Below are 24,227 nucleotides of genomic sequence, written 5' to 3' on the forward strand. Positions count from 1 at the left end.
CACCCAGAGCGGGAATCAAACCCACAACCGCCAGGTCCCTGGAGCTGTGTGACTGTGCTACTACCTGCCGCCCGTAATGACTTATCTGATTGATGTAAATCAAAATGGAAAGCAACTAAATGCAACCAACTCAAGAAGAACTCCAGTCTGTTACATTTCAAAATGCTTTATTTTCTGACGCATCAATAAAGAATAAAAAAAGTAAATACCATTGCTGCCATTTACAGTTGAACTGAAGTTTCCAGAGGGATTTAACACTCATGCCTTTCCTCAGTACAGACCCATCCCCTGACTGCCCCAGGTTACAGCAGGATAGCCCTCTGAAGTACCTACCCTGATCAAACTATTCATGAATACATTTTCCGGCTCTGACCTTTTACTGTTATGTAGTCACGTCCTTTTTGCGTAGTTTTTATTTATTTTTTTTTTTTAAACAGTTACAAAGGTGTATTATTTTACAATACACTTTAGCCTATGTACAAAGAACTAATTATACAAGGGGGAAAACTCAAGAGAAAAAAAATACTGGAAAATAATTTAAAATCAAAGAAATAGAAAATAAAATTATTGCAGAATACTACAATCATACAGTTCATTATGTGATGCAAAAGCAGCATCCTGGTGTACATTTTCTTTTTATCAGTGCAAGTCAGGTCCTTGACAAGGTGGGGGCTCCCCAAAACAGTGTAACTTACAAGGAATGTCAACATCTTTGTGACATCAACATTTTGTGAAGCGCTTCAGTTTTTTCTTCATATCACTGATTTACAACAATCCATTTAAAACCTCAATTCATTTCGTATGACAAATATGGCTTCAATCCATTCCACATAATTCTTGTTCCGGTGTTTGTTATTCACATGGAGGACAAGGTGTGTTAAGATTACTTGTTTAAGGGCCTACACTGGGTTTGTTCAGATAACATCCTAATGCCTGCTGCCAAGTATTTATATTCCATGACCAGGTTTCTATATAAGGACACAATTTCTGCAACTTACAAAGCTTTTTGTTGACAGAGACATCCCAACAACCTTACACCAAGTGAGCTCTCAAAAAATCCCTTCCTCCCTCCCCCTGCCTGCACACTATAGGCCCACTGCACTGCTCACCGCCCATGGCTTCAGCCAGCGAGTCTCTTTGGCTGCATGAGTAAAAAAAATGAGATCAGCAACAAACCACCTTAGAAAACAACAAAAAATTCACAACAGATGTAGTAGCTCACTTGGGAGCTAGATTTCCAGCTCACATCTGGATTCAAAAACATTTTTAGCTTCTGTTTTTACCCATTACTGAATTGCGAGGTTTTTCACAATCTAAGCAGGTCGCTCTTTGTTCTTTCACCAGTCCAATGTTGTTCTCTTTCTCTGACACCGGAAAGAGAAGTTTCTCTGGTCAACTGGAGTATACACCCAGAAATAAATCTGCTTCTCACCCTCCTTTTACACTGTTGGGACTTTACCTTTCTGCAAGATACTTCAGGAGCCATGGTTTGGGGGATGTTGAAGGTCCTGTCCTGAGAAGATGGGGTGAAGGAGAGGGTGAAGCTGCAGGGCAGCAGCAGCAGCTGCAGTTGCTGGCCGAGGAGCAAAGAGAGTGGGGTAAAGAGCTGCGTGGGGAACATGATGCAAAGCTAATGGGGCGTGGTGGAGCGCAGAAGCTGGAATTATATGTATCGGTTGCCCGGAGAGGAAGGCAGATGGGTGGGCTGGGATCAGGCCAGTGTGTCCCAAAGAGTGACCTAGAGAGTGACCTAAAGTGTGGCCCAAAGGTGATAAGGAAATGGGAGTGAGGTGGTGCTGGGGTATATGATGTACCTGGGCTAGCTGAGCGTGAGCAGGATGAGGATGGTGTGCAGCGTGAGGGTGAATGCCCATTGCTGTGGCAGCTGCATGATGCTGTAAGATGGCATGTTGCACAGTGGTAATGGAAGTGGCTGAAGCTGCAGAAACAGTGGGCTGCTGGATGTGAATTGGCTGCAGAGCGGCAGGTGGAGGTGGTGGGGCAGGAGCTAGGTTGGCAGCGGCTGCTAAATTTGCTGCAGCTGCAGCTGCAGCAGCTGAGGGAAATGTCTTCACCTGCTTTGCTAAGAGCTGCTGCTGGATGTGCTGCTGCGCAGCTTGTTGTAGCTTACTGTATTTCTCCATCTCCTCTGGGGTAAAAGTGATTGGTTGGCTCTCCAGTGGTGCCAAGCCATCATCTTCAGCTTCCATTCCCAAGTTCTCCTCTTCCATATTGGACATTGGATAACCTGCATAAGCATGCATCTGTGCCTGCTGGCCCATGTCAGGTCCCATTAGACGCCCATCCATGACTGGGTTGTTTGGGTCCTGTCCTGGCTCACCTTGGTAAGCAGGCATGATATTAGTTGCTTCTTGCTCATACATTGGCCTCGCATCATGTAGCACTTGGGGTTCTGATGTTTGGATTCTGTTCTCTTCTGGAACCACAGTGCTTGAGATGGGATCCTCAGCTTGCTGTTGTTGTTGCTGTTGCTGCTGCTGCACTGGTGGAGGTGGCGGTGGAGGAGGAGGTGGAAACTCCCGAATAGGCTCCACCAAGATCACTTCACTACTTGAATCAGAACCCTTCCCCTGCCCTGACTTTTCCCCATCATCTTTTGTCCGCATTAAGGGAATTAGCGGAGGTTTCTTCCCTGCTTGGAGCTTACCAAAAAGGGGCAACATGCTCTTGTTCCCAAGAGCAGGAGGTAGCTTAGGCCCAAAGTAGCCCTGCGGAGGATCCTTGATTTTGATACCCAGTTTGCTTCCAGCTCCACCATCTTCCCCACCTTTGCGAGACTGGACTTTTTCCAGAAGTTGCCGGGCTGTGAATGAATTCCGATTCTCTGAAGCACCTCCACCATCCCTCAATCCTCCCGCTCCACTTCCTTTTGATAGTAGTGTGGATGAACTGCTGTTCCGTGGCTGTGGGCGAGACGATGATCTTGGAGACTGTGAGCGGTAGATGTGAGAGCGGTTGAAATCGCGTCGGCGTGTAGAGCTGTCGTCTCGTCGGCTGTGACTGCGGCGGTGCGGCGAAGCCTTGGTGGAGCTGGATGAGCGGCTAGCAGAACTTCGACTGCGGCTGTAGCTGCTGTGCCTGTATGAGCGAGCACTGCTGCTCCTGCTGCTGCGACTTGAACTGCGACTACTGCTGCGATGGCGCCTACGCCGGTGATGCTTCCTCCGGCTGTGAGAGCGGGAACGGGAGCGAGAGTCTTCCTCTGACGAAGAGGAGGAGTAGTGCCTTCTGTGTGAGCGCCCACCACTTCTCCTTTCATAATCGGAGTCTGAAGAACGCCTTTTTGACCTGCGGCGGCGTTCTCCATCACTGTAGTCACTATAGCTGTCGGAGTAGCTATGGCTGTGCCGACTGTAAGCGCTGCTCCCTGCTGAGGATCGTTCTGAGCTGCTTGTGTATGACTGACTACGGGACGTCCGACCTCTGTTGCGTCTGTGGTTACGGTCTCCTCGGCGAGATGAGCGGCTCCGAGAGCGGCCTGACCGTCCAGAATCCTCACTGTGGTGATGACGCTGTTCCCGTGGAGGTGTAGAGCGGCGATTAGGAGGACGGGAGCGCTGAGATGAAGTTCCACCATCATCTTCACTCTCGCTGCTGGGAGGTCGACCTCCACTTGGACCCTTCTGGGCAGAAGCAGAGCAAGATGCAACACTGGGGTCAGATTTGAGACGTTTCGTACCATTGTGCTCTTCTGAAGAAGTGGGCTTTCCTGCGGCGCCCTCCTCAGATGCTGTCTTCTGAGACACTTCTTTGTGAGGTCGTTTTCTCTTTCCTCCCTCGGAAGCAGGAGTTCCTCCTCCTCCTCCTGTAGCTTGTGCAGAGGTACTGGCCCCCCCCTTGTCAATTTTGTCTTTATCTTTCTGTTCTTTACCATCTCTTCCCTCTTCATCTTCATCTTCTTCAGCACGTGGTTTATTTTTGCTTTTCTTCCTTTTGTGTTTCTTTTTCTTTTTGGTCTTTTCTCCTGGTGCCTCTGTCTCCACCTCTCCCTCTGCAGCTGCTTTTTCTTTTTCTTTGCGTTTGGAACGCTTGTTTGACTTCTTATGTTTTTTCTTCTTTTTCTTTTTCTTGGAGCCCCCAGCCCCTTCTTCAGTGCTCTCTACCTTGTCCTTGTTCTTGTTCTTGTCTTTGTTCTCAACTTCTGCATTTTTTTCTTTCAAGGAAGAGTCTTCTTTTTTGTCATTGCTCGTATGGGGTGGTGCTGCTGTTGTGCTTGTCTCCCCACTTGTACCAGCAGTGCCTTCGATCTTGGATCCTTCTCCATTATCTCCACTAGAATTCGCCGTCTTGCCAGTTTTACTGGCTTTACCTCCCTTGTTGCCTTTATTACGAGAAAGCTTAAAGTCAAAGTAAAGAGGATTGCAACTGTAAGAAAGGGAGGGCTGGGCCTTGGTAAATTCTAAAAGCTCAGAAGGCCATTGTAAAGTAGTGCTTTCATCTTTACTTAACACAGGAAAAAAGGGCCCTGTTGGAATACGGGGGCCAGTGTCTTGAGGTGCAGATGCCCCCTGTTTAGTTTCTGTAGGTTCCGAAGTGGTGTTTGAAGGATCTTCATTGGCTTCCACTGCTGGGGTGCCATCTGATTCTTCCTCCATCTTTACTTTGGGAGGTGAAGTAGGAATCGTACCCTGCACCTCTGTAGGCTCTTTCCCTGCATCTTTCCCTATTTCCGTCTCTGTTTTGCAGATGCTGTCTTTGGCCTGCTTCTGTACCGTGTCTCCTTCTGTTGATGCTGTTTTCTCTTCTTCCCCATCCTCTTCCTCCTCTCTGCTGCTACACTGATCTGAGGCCTTCATGAAGAGTAGGAACTGGAAATGGGGTTTGACACGACAGTGAGCAGGAGGGACGTAGTGATAATACTGTGGCTCTTGTCCAGAGTAACCTTCCTCCTTCTTCATCATCATCTTCAGCTTGTTTAGTGTGGAAGCCAAGGTTCCCCCATCATCACTCTGTGGTGGCTCATCTTCAACACCACCTGTAGCCCCTGCTGTAGCTTGTGGACTGTCAGTGCTGGATGCTGTACCTCCTTCTTCACATACAGCCTTCTCTCCTCCTTCCTCTTGTTCCTCTTCTCCTTCCATTGCTTCCTCTCCATGGTCTGCAAACACAGCAGCAGCTGTCTCGAGTTTGACTGGTGCTTTCTTGGCAAATGAAAAGGAAACGCTGACTTTGGGAGCTTGGGACCCTCCGCTTGGTGTTGGAGAGGATGTGTTTTTACGAAGGGAGAAACTAATGGCTGGGCCAGGTCTAGGTGAGCTTTGACCACCAAAAGAATTTCCCTTATCCTCCCCTGATGATCCCTCCATAGTAAAATCTGTAGTCATAGGAACACCATCCACATTTGAGAAGCCACCATCCTCTCCCTTATCTCCATCAACTGCCACCGTAGTTTGCTTGAACATTGGCCCACTGCCAGGTACACTGGAGAGAAAATGAAAATAATTTACTAATGATATAAAATATTTCAAAATTTTACAAATTGTGAAACACAACATTTTACTAAGTATACCTTTAAAGTTACAAAATACATGTCAAAGTAAAGCATACTGAATATAGCAATCATGTAATATTGTTGTTTCGCCATGAGGGGACAGTGGCGGTCCTTGTTTCTCACCAGTCTTGCTGTTTTCTTTGCTCTGCCAGCTCATGTAGACGGCGCAGCATTTTCTCCTGCTTCTTTCCATCCTTGCGAGAACGTGAAGAAACATTCCTTGCAAATTCCCTCTGCTTCAGCTCTTTTAGCCTCTGGAAAACAGCACAACATACAGGACCAGAAAGAAAATATTAGGTCTCTGTTTTTTAATATCATTCACAGCTGTTACAGAGAGAGAAACAGAAACAGAGATGTTTTGTAATCTGCCATCAATAAATAAGTAAATGGTAATTCAGGATTTCCCTTACCTGTTTATGTGCGTGGTCATAGGAGTTGATATGATTGTCAAACTCCTGATGCTTCTGATACTGTTTATCACACAGCTCACAGTAGAAGTTAGCTCTCAGGTCTTCCAAAGCCTTGGCAATGGCTTTCTCCTTTTCTGCAAAATCCTGCAAATCAGACAACAGCTTGAGATATTAATATACAGTTTGTTTAGTAAAGGGGAAGAAAATATGCAAGCCGCAAAAGATCAAATATATTTAAAAAATTCAAGGTACACTATAAACTGATACTATCACACTGCAGTGTTTATATATCAATATTATGAAAGCCAGAGTCAAGATCTTCAACATAGTTATTTAGTGTAAACACGTACACATTTGTATGTAGTCAAGGGAATGCCTAAGTATGATCATAGTTTCTAGGCACTTTAATCTGTGAGGCTGTCAAACCTTTATGTTTCATATAATCATAAATCTATGTCTGTCCTCATTAAAACCCCCATACTATATTAAGATCCACTTCAAGTTGAATAAAAACATTTCAGTAACACTAAAAAAATTGCTCTGTAAAAATTAACATTTTGTTTTGGGTTTAGGTAAACCCTGCACCCGAGTGTTACCTTGTACTTCTGCCGAAGCTCCTCTGTGTCCTCTTTCTCCACTTCCAACACTCGCCGCTTCTCTGTTGCATCTTCTGCATAGTCCAGCTGCCAACCCAAACAAAAACAGAAGGTCAAACATACTTAACCCAGAGGAAGATTCATAAATCATTCATAATGTAATAATCTCAAACAAACACAAACACTCCCTCACCTCCATCTCCATGCGACCCATCCCCATGACGTCATATTTGAGGATGATGGGCACAGGATCGGTGCGTCCTGTGAAGTGGGGGGAGAGGTACAGAAAGAGAGAGGGCAGAGGTTAGATTCTGAACAGGGCCAGAGAAGCAGCGTGGGTGGGACAGCCTGCTTAGAGCACAGGGTGCTGGGTTAGAAAGACTGCCTTCAAGTGCAAGAGACCAGAAAGCTACAGTGAACCAAACGCTACTAGCCATTCTCACAGCTTCATGTACGGCACTCTGCATAATTGGCTGTGCCAAGTACATCAATGTGACTTCTACATCTGGCTGGAAGCTAGGGGAGGGTACACTACTATGGTAAGAGCATTTCTTCTTAAAAAAAAAGTTTTGATGATCTAATTAAATAGAGCAAATATTAGAGCAGGGTCATTTCTGTTGAAGGGTGTGGAGGGAAGACATATGACCGTCAGATCTGTCGCAGTGCCCCTACGATGTCCTCACTGTTCAGGATAATCTATCTTACTGCCTCTCTACCTCTCTGCAGTCTGCACTGTACTAAGTCTGAGGACAGGAGTCACCTGATTTGGCCTGGGGGGAATGTATAAAAGGGGAAGGCAGAGGATGAAGTCAGTGCATTTACTGCATCTTGCCACAGCAATGCGACACTGAATAAATATCTATTACCGCAACCTCTTAAAATCATAGCAATGCACTCTGAAGAGCAGGCCTGGGTGATCACATACAAGTTCAGTAAATTTACTCCTAAATGCCGTAAGCCTGAAATTGACCAAATTTTAACCTTTGTCTGCCTCTCTTTTCTATTAATATTAAGCTATTAAACTGTATTTATGTACATGTAGTGATACACAAGCTGTGAAAAGAGCTAGATCAAATAATAATTAACTTCAGGAAAAAACAAAACAAAAAAACAAAAAAAACAAAACCAGAATGAAACAAAAGGAAAAAAGACAATCAAACTACTTGAGAATTGACACATAATTGCTTAATCCACTCATAACCAGCCAAACAAAGCAGAGAGAGAGAACGAGATAGAGAGAGAAAAGAAAGAATAAGGACACAAGCACTGAGCTACAGCAGCAGTGATGTCACAGGCCAGACGTTGCCATGGTGACAGTGCAGGGTTTTTAGGGGGTGTACTTACCTGGGGGTGGGGGGGGGTAGACAGACACACAAACAAAAGGTGGGGGGGGGGGTCTTAAATGAAAGAGAAAGGCAAAAGAACAGAAGTCATACTAAACTGCTGCTGCGGAGGCTGGCACCATGGTCACATTCAATCAGAAACTCCAATCAGTTACATGGTTTGGTTTCAGTTTTTTGACTCTTCCTCTTTTTTGCCACTGAAATTCATTATCTTTAATATGCAGTTTTAATTTGAGTAGGTCAGTTTATACCCTTGGGTTGAGGTACTATAATCCAAAAACTGTAACCTCTAATTATTCAATATCTTGCATTTTACAGGATTAAGGGCTAGCAATTAGCTCACAATGATCTTGAGAATAATTTATGCCATGCATGCTTCTTGTATGCCTAAAATGTGTGACATAGCTTCAAACGACATCAAAGATTTGTGCAAGGCTAATATCAGGAGTGTCAATGTAAACTGACCTAAAGTGAAAGGTAAAATCTGTAGGGCTGGTCTGAATATTCATTCATTTGGTGGGTATTCGTTTTTTAATTCTAAGGTTAGGATATTGTTTTTTTTATGTAATGTATATATAAACTTGACTATTGACGAAAGATTCAACCCGTATTCATGCTTTACAGCCATTAAAAAAAAAACAGCCTAACATGCTACCACAACCTAATTAATTTTTTCAGCTACCTCAATTTAGAGCACCTCCATGAAGCTTTGGTTAGCTCATGTATACTGTGACATCCAAAACCCTAAAAATTGTACTCAGGTCAGACCTAAAAAATATAAATAAAATTAAAATAATAATAAAATATTTAAAATAAACGTAATTGTTGACACGAGACCTAGAAACGACAGACACATTAATACTACAGATATTAGATATTAATAACAAAGCAGATAACACATCTCAACAAAGGCAAGTACAAAGGCTGTCACTTAAACTACAAGCTTTAAAAACTATTATTAAAAGGTAATCATATACCTCTATTAACATTAGGATGAATTGAGCACTCCTACAACAATGAAGCCATGCTTGAAGCACTGCCACAACAATAGAGATGTTTAATTAATTCCTAGCCCCCAAGAAATTGAGACACATCATAATTTCCGAGCTGCCAAGTTACTAAGACAGCAGCCTCGGCCCAATGGTAAAACTGTTCCTGTAATAAAATGATAGAGAAGAGCGTATGGAAAAATTAAGGCCTGTCAGGACTCCAAACCTACAATTGGGTCACGGTTTGGGGAGCATTTGATGATAAGAGTTAAGTGGTGCAGATAATATTCAGATCAGTTAATGTACCTGGTTAGAATTTGTTTTAATGTGGAACTCATGTGGATGCCTCCAAAAACTTCACTGAACAAATTAATTAATAGAGTTGTGAAGCAAACACTAAGATACACACAGAAAATGAATATGGTCTATGCCTCTGTTTTCTTGTAAGAAAAGTAGGTCAGAGTTCCAAATCAGGCCCAACGTGATAATTTCCCTTCCCAGCAATCAGTGTTTTGGGAATAAGAGTGATGTTTCATCTAACATTATGCATTCCAGTGAAGAATGTGCATAGAAATGAAAAAAGGGGAAGTGAATCATAAGATCTCCCAAAAAAAACTGAAAACAAACGAAATGAGAAATGCTCTAAAAGTGTAATGTAAATTACACTGAGACACAGGCAGCAGAATGACAACTAATACATAGAGAGGTAGAGACAGTTGAAGCTTATTAAAATACTGGTGCTCTGATGACAAGAATAAAAAAAGAAAAAAAAAACATGGGAGGGAGGGTTAAAAATTAAACTGAGCAAAACAAAGATTCAAAGGATAAAATAAAAATAAATTAACCAATTCAATCGGGAAAAATAACATTTACCACTAAGTTTACCATCAGCACAACATGGCCAGGATCATAACGCTGCAAAAAAGAAACACCAATTGGTTAAGCAGGAAGATTGAGGCACACAGAGAGGGGTCAGGGGTAAACTGTTAGGGGTTTGGGGTTTAGGGACTCAGAGGTGGAGGCCTTAGTGTACCCCTTTACCATAAAGAGTTTTGGGTGATTCCAGGGATACTCCTCGTATCATCCCCTGCTTTCCTGCCATCCTTCTCCACCTTAAACTTAAAACAGTCAATTATACTGATGCCCCTAAAATTTAGAGCAGGTTTCTAGGTTTTTTTTTTTTTTTTTTGGACATAATTTTGAGCCTTATTCATTTTTCTTTCAACCTTGTTACACTTTCATAACATAGGTATAACTAAACAATTCCACCTGTTTAGCAGATGGATCACTGGTGTGAACCTTGATAAATCCCACACAACTACTGCTCTTTTCAATGCAGAACCACTTTTCTATCAAATCTAGACCACTGCCCTCCCTGCTTCCCCCTTCCCCTATCCACCATGCAAGTCAAGGTTGGTGGGTGAGAGGCAGTGGCCACTGTTTGTGTGTGCTGCATCACTGTACAGCAAAAGGAAATGTGAGAAACAATGTGGTTTTGAGTTTTTAGCAGCGCGCTGAGAATCGTGAGAACCTCAATCTCTATATCAGAGAAGGTAAGTCAATGTACAAGTCACTGAAATATAGTCTGTATGTGGGATCAACAAAGACTAAATTACATCTTTTTTAGGAATGGGCATAGGGAAGTCAACTAATTGAGTTATGCGTGTACCTACCTAGTAGTTTAACTGTGGCTGGCACAAGCAACATTTTACTTGTGACTTTATGGGCTCTTGTGTACAGTGATGTAATTTAGGAGTTTTTAAATTATTTGTATATTTATAATTACTATATTAAGGGCTTACAGTGCATATGCATTATACTATATAAAAAAATTAAAAATCTTGATTACTTGGCCACTTGACTAAATGGCCATCCCTAATCTATTCATATCTCTAACTAGATACATATTCTTCCACTTTCACTGACACATTCATCACTGCACCCAACTGCTGCACTGCTTAAAACTCAAGATTCACCAGTTCTGGTTCTGTATGACCATCATGCATTGCAGAAAAGGGGAGAAGAGATTGGCAGGGGGCTTGGATACTTGTATACTACTAAAGAGGGGAGTGGGGGATGCAGGGGGGGACAAAGTGAGATGTTCCCTGCAAGCCAAAACACCTGAGCCCCCACCCCCTCGTCACTGACACACATACACACATACACTCTCACACAACAAACACACAAATCCCACACCCACATGAACCACGTGTACAGTCACTTCACAAGAGTGGGCACAGGCAGACAGATCGACTGAGAGGCGGAGGAAAAGCTGTGAAATTAGGCAGAGATTCAGGCTCATTCTGCAAGCCATTCAAAAGAATTACTGGGGGGAAGGGGAGACATGTTGAAAGCCAATCAGAAAACCCAATCTCATGTTCACAGCCAATCAAAACAACCCCCCGTCGCAGCCATAAATACACTAACATGAAAAGTGGCTATACTATCACAGAAGTTCTAAAATAAAAAATAAATCATGGAAAATGTCACTGGATGCTACACACTGGGCTACAGCTTTACTGATTTCATTGTGGAGCGAGTTTTGAATTGTAGTGCTGGTAATTCTGAGCAGAGAAAGTTTAGTGATTATAAGCTTAAAGGAAAAAAACTAAAAGAGGCCGTTAGGCTATGCTGTAAAGAGGGACAATTATTTCATCCTCATTTTGCAAAAGAAAAGCATCCACACACGCTCACAGACACACACACACACACACACACATTTATAAATATATATATATATATATACACACACAAAAAGGGGGAGGGTGTTCCTACAAACCTTACCTAAAAACAACAGCAAAAAAAAGAGCAAAAAGAAAGAAGAGTAAAAAAAACAAATAAAAAAAAACAGTCAATACAATGGAAACTCAAAGCATTGGGAAGACATTTCAATAAAGTGACAGAAGCAGGGCTGTGTAGGAGAGAGAGAGTATAGGGTGAGGTTACAAATGCCATATGGCAGTTCCTTCAAAAGGTTATACCAAAACCTGTACATTCACAGTGGAACTTCCAGTACAAGACTTTTTGCTCAAACTACAAGAACATCAATTCACATCCAACACATTGGCTTTGTAGCCACCAACTTTAACCAAAGCTTAGCAGCTAAATAACACCTTCCGTCCGCATTAAACAAGAACGTCTGTGATTTTAATTCTCATCTTTGTGTGACATATTTATCACCAGCTTTTACGCTGGTTGTTTATGTTTATATTGTATATATATAATTGATATTGTGGTATATATCAGTGCCAGATGTATGCAAGATACGTTATAACATTATATATACTAGCTGGAGTCTTCTTTATTGTTAGCTAAATGTAGCTAAAGCAAAGTCAAGAAAAAACAAAACTCACAGCAATGTATGTAAACATTACTAGCAAAAACCATCTACAAAAATTGAATTTAAATGTTTCTCGACAGCTGGCACTGCGTCAGTACTGTGAATCAGTAACATATCTGTATTGCCACAGCCATCTACCACTTTCAATTCACCAAAATTTGCAAAACCACCTGAAATTAACTGTAAATGACCTGTATCTGCAATCAATGTATGCACACGTGTTCACTCTGTTTTGAGGTGGTATTTATGTACCTTAAAAAAAGAGCAATATAAATAATTGAATGCAAGCGAGAATCTAAGAACAATCAGTGTGGCTCATTCAACAAAAAGGACTTTCATTAGTGCTATAAAGACCTAGTTTTGTATATAGTGTGTGCGCATGGCTTTGCAATTTCATTCTAACTCAGACTGGCTGCCTCCCTCCCTCCTTCTCTGGGGAAGTGTACCTAATCTATTTCCTCAAGCTGTAGGTTTTTATCTGGATTGGGATATCTGCTCACAGCTGTGACTAAACCCTACCAAGTCCTTCCCTGCCCTTCCTTGTGACAAGTATTTAATTTTCAAAATTAATGACAAAAAATTTTGCACACAACAATCAGGCTATCATTCAGGCTATGCTGAAATGTTCCTAATCTGGCACACAGTTAATTTGCCTCAATATGTAAAAGACTTAAATGTTTGTCATCCCATGTCCGGGTCTACATAAATATATATGTAAATATTTGAATATTAAAAAAAAAAAAAAATGAAATGAAATAAATAGAAAAAAAATGGTCTCTCCATGTAAATGCAAATTAAATAATGTGTGGCACTATATGCACTACTGTTGCAAAAACTGTACTAAAATACTGTTTCACTACTGTATGCACTACTGTTACTTCACTGCCAGTATTTCAGATTCACTATTCTAGGAGGAACAGCGTTATTCACATTGGAGCAAGGCCAAAGAAACAAACACCAGGTTTCTACAGTGGCAAAAAGCTTTTATTCTCATAATGTTATTGTCTGCCCTCAGCTGAAGGTGACATGGATAATGAGTACATCTAGTGCAAAAGAAAACAGAAAGAACTTCTGTGCACTGAACAAAGCTCTGCTGCTCTGTGCTTAATGCTGACATCACCACTTGGAACAGCTGAAAAATAACAGCTGCCCAACAGAGATCATTTTTTGTGGGCATATGTTCACATGTAACACTAGTACTCCCACATTTGTCAAACTAAGACAGGCCACAAAGCTGGAACACACAATCACTTTGTTAAAGCAAACATACAAACCCTGACCATATCCTCTAGGGAATTAGACAGAAAGTGTAGTCATATTACCATCATGTCCACATAGCAAGGGTTAACCTTCAAATCACCCACAAAAGAAGTGGCCATGTCTGTTGATTATTTAATAATTTGTGCTAATAATGGGATATCTGAATATCCAGTTATTTTATGCGCAAGGACTGTGATGCACTTTCTGAACGTATTCAACGATAAAAGCATGCTCTGTGCATATATATAAATATATATTTTAAAGAGGGGTAAAAATTATTTTGCGTTTGCCAGTGAGGATGCACACACAATGTTACTGTCTGTCAGCAGACCAGTTTTCCTATCCTACAACCCTTGAAAATGAATCTGCACGCAAAATCTACTGGCTTGTTCAACTGACACAAACATAAATATAACCAAATAGGGTGCTGTCTGAAGAAGCTGCATACCTGCACATCTCAGCAAAGTACAGATGTTTTCAATTAGTGCAAGCTATGGAGTATGGCAGACTTAATGGAGCTCTGATCCATCCTGCTGAGCCACCAATGTGTGTGTGTGTGTGTGTGTGTGTGTGTGTGTGTGTGTGTGAATATGCGTATGCAGTCCTCTGAACCCCATGAACTCACTGATCAATTGCTGAAAAGACCCTGAGTCCGCCAAGTATGACATCACTATCCAGGCAAGAGTGAACAAAGAGTGAATGGGAAAACGATGCATAGCTTAACTCATGCTGCAGGCCCACTCAGCAAATCAAACCAATAAAACCAATAAGATACGCATTTATATATTCAATGGTGTTGTAACTGAACTTCCTATCTCCAACACAGTGTTAACATGTATGTGAATGTATGGGGACAGTTTTGTGTCCCAATTTTGAACATATAAGTTGTTAATGTACTATATCAAATATATTTTAAGATGAAGAACTTTTCAAACATTTAGTAAAACAAGGTCTTAGGCATTACACAATATATTTAAAATCATTTTGTGCATTACATTTCTCTGAGGGGGCTTTCACCAACATGCCGAAGGGTTCTGACTAATACTGTTTTTGTTTCTTGAAGCATTTCACATCAAAGCAATGTGAATGATTTTTTACATGTTAAAAATGTAATTATTACAAATATTTTTGTAGTATGAAATTTGATAAATTAGTTTAAATAGCCTTCTGTTCATACATGAAATGCATACATTTAATAAGATATAAACTGTGCTTATTTTTAAGTAGACAATCCTTAATATGCTGTGCGTATTGTCAGAACTTTATCAGGGCACATTCTCTGTTTGCAGTACATCCTATTATGGAATTAGGACCTTTTATCTGTTCATAAGGCTCTGATGTGTTCAGTGATTCCATGTATGGTTTGAAGAAGACAGCGACAACTGCTGAGTCTGCTGAGAGCTGCAGTTTCATAAACACCTTTCACAAGCCTTCACAAACTCAGGCTGCTAGCTGGTTGTATCAAAAGCCTTCTTCATTTTCCTCTCAATCTTATGCTAACTTTAGAATAAATACTTTTATTTCATTTCTCCTAGACAACAATTCTATTCAATTCAATTTTTTGGGTGCCTGTGAAAAAATCTTCTACTTGCACCTGCTGTGTAGCCTCATTAGCCAATAGCAAGTGCTGGCATCCTAGTGCAGAAAGAACGTAATAATAACACAGTTTTCCTTTACAGTGAGTCAGAGCCACATATAAAAACCCGTGCTTACAATGAAGAACTGCTCACAAAACAAAGAACAATAATAGATTTTATGGCAGGTCAATCTACATAGCTGTACTATCAAGAGAGAAGGGGCTATATCTGAGTGCAAGCAGAGTGGACAGCCAGACCAATCGTTCCCTGCATCTCAATGCAGCTGTTTGTTTATAGAGACAAGGAGGGGTTGTGTGCATGAAAAGTGTTCTCTCCTGCCCCTCCCAACCGAACACACAAACCCCAAGCCCTGCAACCAGTAAACAAGTCTCCATTAACAAAGGGGATTTTGACATTCTGCAGGCAACATATCGAGCAGAAGGGAGACAGAATAGAGGGGGAAAGGAAAGGAGGAGGAGAGGAGTAGAAAAGAGGAGAAGATGGAAGAAGAGGAAGAACGAAAAGACCGAGGCAAACAGCCAGTTGTTTTTTTCATGCTATTTTGGATGAGTGCTGAGGGTGGACCCGAGTTCCATTCCATCTACATGTGATAAAATCTTCCTTCGTTCATCTAACTGGCGAGAGGAGATAATGAGCTTTTTGGGCTTGTTCTATGCTTGAAGATGTGAAACGTGTGTGCGTCCTCATAAGGCTTTTTCTAGGTGGAAAAAAAACATTTTAAAATACTGGTCAGAATGAATCATGGGACGGGAGGGCTAACTGTTCTTCATCCCACTCAATTCATTTTGTTCTGTTTTTCTTTTCTTTCCTCCAGCTTATCTTTTATCAGCATCAAATTACAAACAGTATTATTTTCCAGTGGAAAACTTTATTCAGGCTTGGACCTAATGATCTATACAAATGACACGTACACAAAAAAAGTAAAAAGAGATTAAAAAAAAAAAAAAACAGGACACAAAAGTAGATATCATCAACAAAACCAGTTACAAGAGAGGAGGCACTAATAAACAAATGTGTGTGTGAGAGAGAGAGAGAATATACTCTTACCCTGCATGGTTTTGCCAAGGCCTTGTCCCAGCTTCCAGCCATGTTTCTGAAGTAGTCGATGACCAATGTTATCCTGATGGGAGGAAAAAAGGAAAAAAGACCAAAAATATTCCAATAATAAGAGAGCTTTCCACACACACTCTCAGTCGCACACACAAACACACACTTTTATAACACAAGCCCACACAGCAGCAAGGCTACCGTAACAAAATCTTTGCTATCATCTTCATCATCATAATCATCATCACCTGCTATACCCCTTGAAGTCAGAAATCCTTGTCAGAGAAAAAAAAAGGGGGAAGGAAGGAGGGAAGAGGGCAGGTGGAGAGGAGAGGGGTAGAAACAACGAATAAAGGACAGGTCACAGGGTTCTCTGCTGCAAAGCAACCCTAGTGGCTCCTACAGACTAAACGGGGCTACCACTACAAAGAAGTTCACTGTAAAACTAAACAGGGGTGAGAAATTGCCAAGTCTTTTCTACACAGCAAAAATTAATATGTTGGCATACAGAATCTAAAATCTAGCCACTACGCCTAATTTCATTTTTATGAGTATACAAATACTTTTAGGTTATTCCAGATATTTCTAAACTTTTTGTATAGTTTTTATTAGTTATATCTAGTGAAGTTATTCAAGTAGCAAAAAATATATATTAATAAAAGGGGAAAATAAAAAGAAAACCAATTGTGTTTATACATAAAATCACTTGCAATTTTTCATGTAACCACTGATGTTCAAAATTATGCAGGTGTGCGGATCCTTTGAGAGTCCTGTTAGTGGACAAGGGGCAGGGTTTAGGATGTGAACATGCACTCAAATGGCTGGGCTGTTTTCTGCAATCAATGAGGCTGCAATTGTTAAGATTTATTTTGTTACTGACTTGTCAAACAAAACTCAATAATCAAGTCTATGTGTATACTTCTCAGTTACATTAACAGATATATGCCGTCTCATTTCATAATAAGAAATTATGAAACATATGATACATAATTGGATGCATTCACTAAAATTAAGAGGATTTTAATTGCCAAGATATCAATTTTTGCAGAGTAGAATCTACAGTCTAATCTACACACTAAACGGAGCATTCTTCATATACGATACAAATGGAGCTAAACAGCCAGCACCGCACACAAACTCAGGAGAGAAAAACAAAACAAAAAACAAAACAAAACAAAAAAACACCAACAAAAAAAAAAAAAAATCCTCTGAGTCTACTGATTCACCTTCAGTCTCAGAGTAAGGAGAGGGGGAAAATGCACGGTTATATACGTATCATGGCATGTACATACATATATAAACCGCTCCAGAGAGAGATTAATACACAAACAAGTAGGTGAAAATAAAACAAAAATGGGGTAAAAATAAAAAGAAACATATGTAGAGAACTTGCATCAAAATAAAAACTTCCACAAGCTTTTCTGTGAGTTCACCATGACAACAGAGCCACCACGAGTACATACAGAATGCAGCCGAAACGAGAGCGAGACAGAGAGATAGCAATAGCAAGAGGGTGAAGGAGACAGAGACAGAAGAGAGAAAGAAATGAAAAGAGAGAAACAGAGAGAGATAGCGGCCTCAGGTTACCATTAAGAGGCCCGGTGTCCGTGTGTGAGTGTGCGCACATGTATGTACGTGGGAAAAGAGAAGAGAGAGTGTTTTGGGATACAAAGATTTTTGTAATGTTTAAAGGAATGCAAACTACTTCAATTCAAACTAGATCAAACCATCATTCCAAACACACTAAGGGGAAAATGAACAAAAAAATACAAAAATAAATAAAAAGAAATAATAAAAAGACATGGATAAGAGATTTTTTTGAAGACCAATAAATAAATAAATTAATTAATTAATTTAAAAAATAACCACAAAAACGTTGTCATAAGAAATGTGGAAAAGGGTGAATACCAAAACCATTAACCAGCATGCAACTTTTTGTTAAAGCACTTAACAAAAAGAGACGGCGGTGTTAGTACTGACTGTATACTGAGCATATACAGGGAGGAGGGGAAGGGACCAGAGAGCCATGGATGGCCATTAGAGATGAGAACAGGCACGCGCAATGTCATCTAAACTTGAAGACACAGGCTAGAGGGAGCGGTGTTAGACTGAAGCAGGCCAAGCCATGAGTTGTGGTCTCAGAATCAAGGGGCAGAGCAAGAAACAAAGTTAGTGCAATATGATCAAGATGTGGTCACCAGCACAAAACATGCTCCTTTTATGTAGCCATCATATTTTTCCTGCCACATCACATCATGTGATTTTAGATGCTCTGGAATTTCAGCTTTGGAAGGACAGAAGTGCAAAGATTGTTTTAATTTTGTTTTGAGATACAGAGGGCAAACTGCTTTTGGTGACTGAAATCTGTTATAAATTAACAATAAAAAACTAATAATCCTGGACAAAATCCAAGGCAGAACTTACTTATTTGGAACACATTCAGTGTTTACCAAAGTAGGTTACATGAACAGATCCCCTGAGGATTCAGACATATCTGAGAAAGAAGAGGCTCATTTAATTGGGATAACATAGGTTTAAATTTAAACTTTCTTTGTCCACAATCATCTGTTCATGTTCAATGTGCTGAGAAGTGGGAGAGGATTTTAGTTCACTGGATAAACATCACTTATAGTCACTCACAAAAAGTGAATTTATTGCTATTTTATCCTAATACATAAAGAATAGGATTTTTTAAAATAACCTCTAATTTAATATCCATAAACATTCTACATCATTCTACATTCCCTTTAGATCTGCTGCAGACACATTGGAATTTTCTATTTGGATAAAAAAAAAACCTTTTACCTATTAAAAATATTAGCAGCAATTTCTCTGCATTCTGTCAAAAAACAAACAAACATATAATTATCTTGAAAAATAAAATGGTCAGCATACGTCTATCATGGAAATGTAAAATAAACATTTTAAGATGCTTCCATTTATCAGCAGTGCAGATGTGCTTGCAGCAAGCCCTGCCCAAATGGCCTGCAATGCAGTGGTTCTGCAGCAGATCCTGCTAACACACACACACACACACACACACAATCTCTCTCTCTCTCTCTCTCAAAATTACTCGTTCACACAAAATCACTCACTCACTTTTTTGCAGGGCAGGAACTGTAGGGAGAAGGTTGACATTACCTCATATTACCTAGTGATCTCTGCATAATACTTCCATCCTATATTTGAGCCAATCAGGAAAAAAGCACTTCAGAAAAGGAGAGACAGATTCATTCATTCAGTCACAACATTTCTGAGGATCCAATTGGAGGAATCTGCAGTGCATCAGCTGGTTTTCCAAGCTCTGATTGGTCGGAGGTAATGACAAGCAGATATTTTGAGATGTGACCACAAGAGTGGGGCAGGTTTTGTGCAGATGAACGAATGAATGCGCTAAAATTAAACAGACAGATGAAAAGCAACAACGCCGAAGAATCCAACAGCAGTGCAAGTGGAGTGAAAACATGTCCATACGAACCTGGCTTTTAAACCCTGGCCTGTCAAAAGAACAGTCAAACGTCACACAAACGGAAGAAAAACGGCCAGACTCTACAACTCTCTTCTGTTCACTGTTTTTTTTTTTTTTTTCTTATTTTCTGTAAAGGCTTTCCACTATATTACAACAGTGACAGTGTCAGACATCTACAAAATCCACTAACTGTGAGTCTGTAGTTGTTAATAGAAATGATTAAAAAGAAAAAGAAAAATTGTCCAAACAGGTACACTCCCACAAAAGATAAAAAGTGTTGGTGAAGGGAGAGAAGCAGAGAGGGAGGTGTGCAATGTGCTGCTATTAACCCAGTGACAACATAGTGGTTATGATGAGGAAAAGGAACTGATGGGGGTCTGAAAAGAAACTCATAAGGGGGGGGGTGTCTAAAGGAATAAAGAGAGATTTACATTGCAGCAGTTAGTTTTTTGCAATATCATGTTGCTATGATATATTTTTAAATTGTGATTCAAGCTTAAACCAATCAAGGAGTAAGATATAAGAATGAGTATTAACATTAGAGCATCTGAAAGCTGGTTTTCTGATATTAGATTATTTCCAACTAAATCTCCAACTACTTCAATCAATGAATGGCCATGTCAAAACTTTCTTTCCTTTATACAAGTAGAAAACAATTAACCGGAAGTTTATATTGTTATATCTTTAGGTTTGTCTAATGGCTGTGACAATATACTGTAAATGAATTAGAGAGAGAGAGAGAGAGAGAGAGAGAGAGAGAGAGATAGAATGTGCGTGTCCTGTAGATGAGTGTACTCTTTCCACAGAGGTGGCAGTAGTGTGTCACCCACTGTCAAATCCACTAGGTATTTAATAATGTGTGAGTTTAACTGAAAACCACAAAGGACAGATGCTCTCAAACCCTCTGTACGCATGTGTGTAAGAAGAGAAAAACAAATTACTTTCCTGATAGTGCACAGTAACAAACTTGTCTGAGCAGAAACAAATGGAAAAATAGAGAGAACTGACAGCACGAGAGAGGGAAAGCTTACCTTCCCGGGGATTTATTTTTATTATTTTCCTTAGAGGAATGACATTCACCTTGTCATCTACGTTTCTGTTCACTGATCCAAATCATTAAAGTTTTTGATAAAATACCATATTGCTATTACTACCACTGACTTTAAAGACTGTAATAATTTGGTAATAAAGATGCAGGGCTGAAGATTAACCAAACTGAACATTTGTCAATTACAATTTTGACTTTTAATGATTATACAAACAAGAAGCCTAAAATTATTAAAGCGCCTCATTCCATTCTGTAAAGAAGATCCATTTTTTCCTTTATTGGGATGCACTTTTCAATCCTTTCAAAAAGTCCCAACTCAATCTCTGCCATCGCAACAACTGGAAGAAAAAAAAGGGGGGTGGGGAGTGGGTTTCAGCGTTCAATTAAAGCATGGTAAGTAACGGTGCTAAATAACTGATCTTATTATCGATCAAATAAGAGCGATTACGATTTCTGCTATAATCAGGCAGGCCTACTGGGTAGTATACATGGTTAACGGATCTTATGTAATTCATTTGCAATATGGATACCGTCAAAGCCTCTATACTGATAATGTCTGGCCCTAGCCCAAATCTATAACATTTTCCAGTGCTGTGTGTATATCACAAAACAACCGTGTGGTCAGTGTGGATCATGCATACATAAATCTTCCTAAACTGGCAGTCCCAAATGGACACACCGGAGGTAGACCTTCTGAATGTGTGTGTAGGGGTCAGGGCAGAGTACGTAAATGACAGCTTGTGACCTTTCACTCAGAACATTTTTGGATTCATCTTGCAGACAGACTAACAAGGGGTGTGTGCATCCCTGTGTGTTGATTTGCTGTGCAAGAGAGTATGTGAAAGCAGCTTTACTTCCAAAGGCAACATTGCACATTTGTGTTGAGCTTTGTTTTAATGTGTGAAACATTTTAATCTGTCCTTCTTGTGTCAGAAAGTGTAACTGTACATTTAAGCGATTTTTTACATTGTCAGCCGTGTGGTTTTTCATCTGCTCCCACACAACCACAGTACACACTGAAGCCAAGCCATGCAGTTGCTGCATCAATAAACTCTCCCTGCAGTTTAAAATGGAGGGCACTGACCTTCCTTGCTAGTGTGTGTGGGAATGTGTGTGTAAGGAAAGAAAATAGCGGAGAGAAACAAAGCAGAATGAGAGACAGATGCATGTAAAATGCTTTTTACACAAAGTCCACGTGTTTAAAACTAAACCTTTAGTTATTTTTGGCCTCCTTACATGCATAAAACATAGGAGAAGTATATATGATCTCATTTAACAACATTATTTTAAAAAGTGTGTATGTGTGTGTGTGGGTAATTCCACAGAAGTGAGCATGTATGAAAAAGATTAAAACCAGCAACTCTGAAGCTGCCCAGTGCACATCTCCCAGGTTTGTGGGGTGTATCAGGGACAAACAAAAAAGGGAGTGGGGTTGTGTTCACAAATAAAAAATGTAAGAAGAATGACTGCTTCCAAGTTAATACATGCAAGGATAAATAAATATTAAATAGAGAAAAAAAAGCAAGAGAAATAGAGGGAGGGTCTAGAGGGGTGATAAAAGCATTAAAGGTGAAAAGAAAAGAGACAAAGAAATAAGATCCCAATTTAAAACAACACAGACCTTTAGCTGCCTACGGATCACACACAATGAGTGGCAGAAGAAGGGCATGGAGAAACAGGAGCAGGACACACACACACACTTTACAGACACACTCACTCTCTCTCTCACACGCACACACACACTTTCACTCTCTCAAGGATGGCTGTCACTGTCCCAGAACCACTTGCTAAGTGATGACTGGTATAAATCACTCTTGATGGAAAAATAGCACAGACTCTTCTGTCCTAGATCCAGAATAGGATGCTAAAGGGTGAAAGCACTTGCCCAGTATATCTGGTTTACAAATTTTGGAACATAAATGTCTGCAAATACAAGGGACCCATATGACCAAAGATAATCGTAAACTCATAATTTATTTTATAACTTCCCTCTGTCCCACAGAATTCTTGGTAAGGAACATTTCAGTGACCTTCAGCTCTGACTTGCACTGTATTGTTCAAAAAGCAATGTAGGCTAAAATATCATCTTACTATTTCAATGTGAAAGGGGAGAGCTACACTGCCATAGGCTAAACAAGCAGATTTATGTAAATGTGCTGCTTTTCACAACATTACAATGTTAAGTGAATTCAAAACAGGCAAACTATTCTTACAGAAACAGTGAAATTAACTACATGAATAAACTGAAAATAATTTGTATCATGTGCACATCCCCATTAGCAACAGTAATCATTTTATCAATTTCAACATTTAGAACCAAAATTTTCTAAGTTTCAATGATCATTTTCAGTGTTGACTTTAAAAGATAAATAATATGTTGTGAAAATATATTTACACACTGCACATAACTTTAAAATCTAGTGTTTAAAACAAGTAAGGAAAATCATATGGGCCCTTTAAGAGACATACTTTTCAATAACCAATTGTCACACACGTATTAGAAAGTGCAATTTTGCAATACAGTGACAGCCATTAACCTTGTAGCTTAGTGTCTCTTTTTCTTTTGTGTGTGTGGTCATTCTGCTCTCCACACCCCTCCATAGACAATAGCGCAGGAGCAGGATTATTTTCTGTTGGGCAGCTGCCAAGTGACCTCTTCTGTCCTCTCTGGGGTCCTCTGTGCCTGGCATCTGCATGCTGACAATCTAAACAGTGGATATTTTGCTCTTTAAAAGGCCTGAGAAATCTTGCAGAAAAGGATTTGAACCTTTTCATAAGTTATATTAAGCACTAATGGAGCTGGACGTAATAAGGACCTGAAATAAAAAATTCTTGGATTTTACTGGCATATTAAATCATTAATACCCACTTAAATTACAGAACCTCGGCGAGTAAAACTAATTCAGCTCACATACATACTATTTCATGTACAGTCCAATCAGTAATCAGTGCAGCTTTCATTACAGTTGTATATTTTGCAACAATAAAGCTTTCATTATAGTAACACCATTTCTATGATAACTATATTTCACAGTTAGCAAAGCCAAAAGTCTGGGGCAGTGGCATTATTCCACTGATTCCAGACTGGGGCAGTAGATAAAATTTCATATTCAGGCTACACAGGAGGTTATGCTTTATGGTAGGCTACATTAGAGCAGAATGGATGGTTAAGCAGATTGTGTAAAACTTACTTATATTGTACTTACATTGCTTCAGCACATTAGAAGGCAGCCAATGTTTGGTTCATGATGTGTGCATTAGAGCAATATCAATACCGAAGGATATCACTGCTGATTTTTACAAGCACAGATAACTGAAGTTCTTTATGTAAAGGAAACTTGCAAGATTTCTCTTTGGGCTGAAAATATACCATAACATTTTGATTTTTTTTAATTCAATGCTGAAAAGAATTTATTGTACTGAAGCACAGAGGGCAAAATTGAGAGGAGGAAGGCAAGCAAGCTACCCTGAGAGAGAGAGAGAGAGAGAGAGAGAGAGAGAGAGAGAGAGAGAGAGAGAGAGAGAGAGAGAGAGAGAGAGAGAGAGAGAAAGCTAGAGAGAGACAAAAAACTTAGAGCTGCCTGCGATATTATCTACATGCCCAGTCAGCAAAAA

The 24,227-nt window shown here is 40.2% G+C and overlaps 1 protein-coding gene across 7 annotated transcripts in view; it reads right to left on the minus strand.

The window, feature by feature from the left end:
* Window positions 1–168: 168 nt before the first annotated feature.
* gpatch8 (G patch domain containing 8) overlaps window positions 169–24,227 on the minus strand; it is a 36,572-nt gene continuing 12,513 nt past the window's right edge. For 2 of the 7 annotated variants that reach the window (XM_066642190.1, XM_066642192.1), the window contains 7 exons: window positions 19,574–19,592; window positions 16,096–16,168; window positions 6,712–6,779; window positions 6,519–6,605; window positions 5,923–6,066; window positions 5,636–5,766; window positions 169–5,442 (listed from right to left, as the gene is read on the minus strand). In XM_066642190.1, coding sequence (XP_066498287.1) covers window positions 1,476–5,442; window positions 5,636–5,766; window positions 5,923–6,066; window positions 6,519–6,605; window positions 6,712–6,779; window positions 16,096–16,102 — 4,404 coding nt within the window. In that variant the 5' untranslated portion in view covers window positions 16,103–16,168; window positions 19,574–19,592 and the 3' untranslated portion in view covers window positions 169–1,475. Of the gene's footprint in view, window positions 5,443–5,635; window positions 5,767–5,922; window positions 6,067–6,518; window positions 6,606–6,711; window positions 6,780–9,723; window positions 9,766–11,600; window positions 11,635–16,095; window positions 17,232–17,682; window positions 19,593–24,227 lie in introns of those variants that run through there. The other 5 variants (XM_066642193.1, XM_066642195.1, XM_066642189.1 and 2 more) reach the window with 5 other exon arrangements.

The sequence above is a fragment of the Hoplias malabaricus genome, chromosome 13 (genome assembly GCF_029633855.1).
Source record: "Hoplias malabaricus isolate fHopMal1 chromosome 13, fHopMal1.hap1, whole genome shotgun sequence".
In the NCBI taxonomy this organism is placed as follows: Eukaryota; Metazoa; Chordata; class Actinopteri; order Characiformes; family Erythrinidae; genus Hoplias; species Hoplias malabaricus.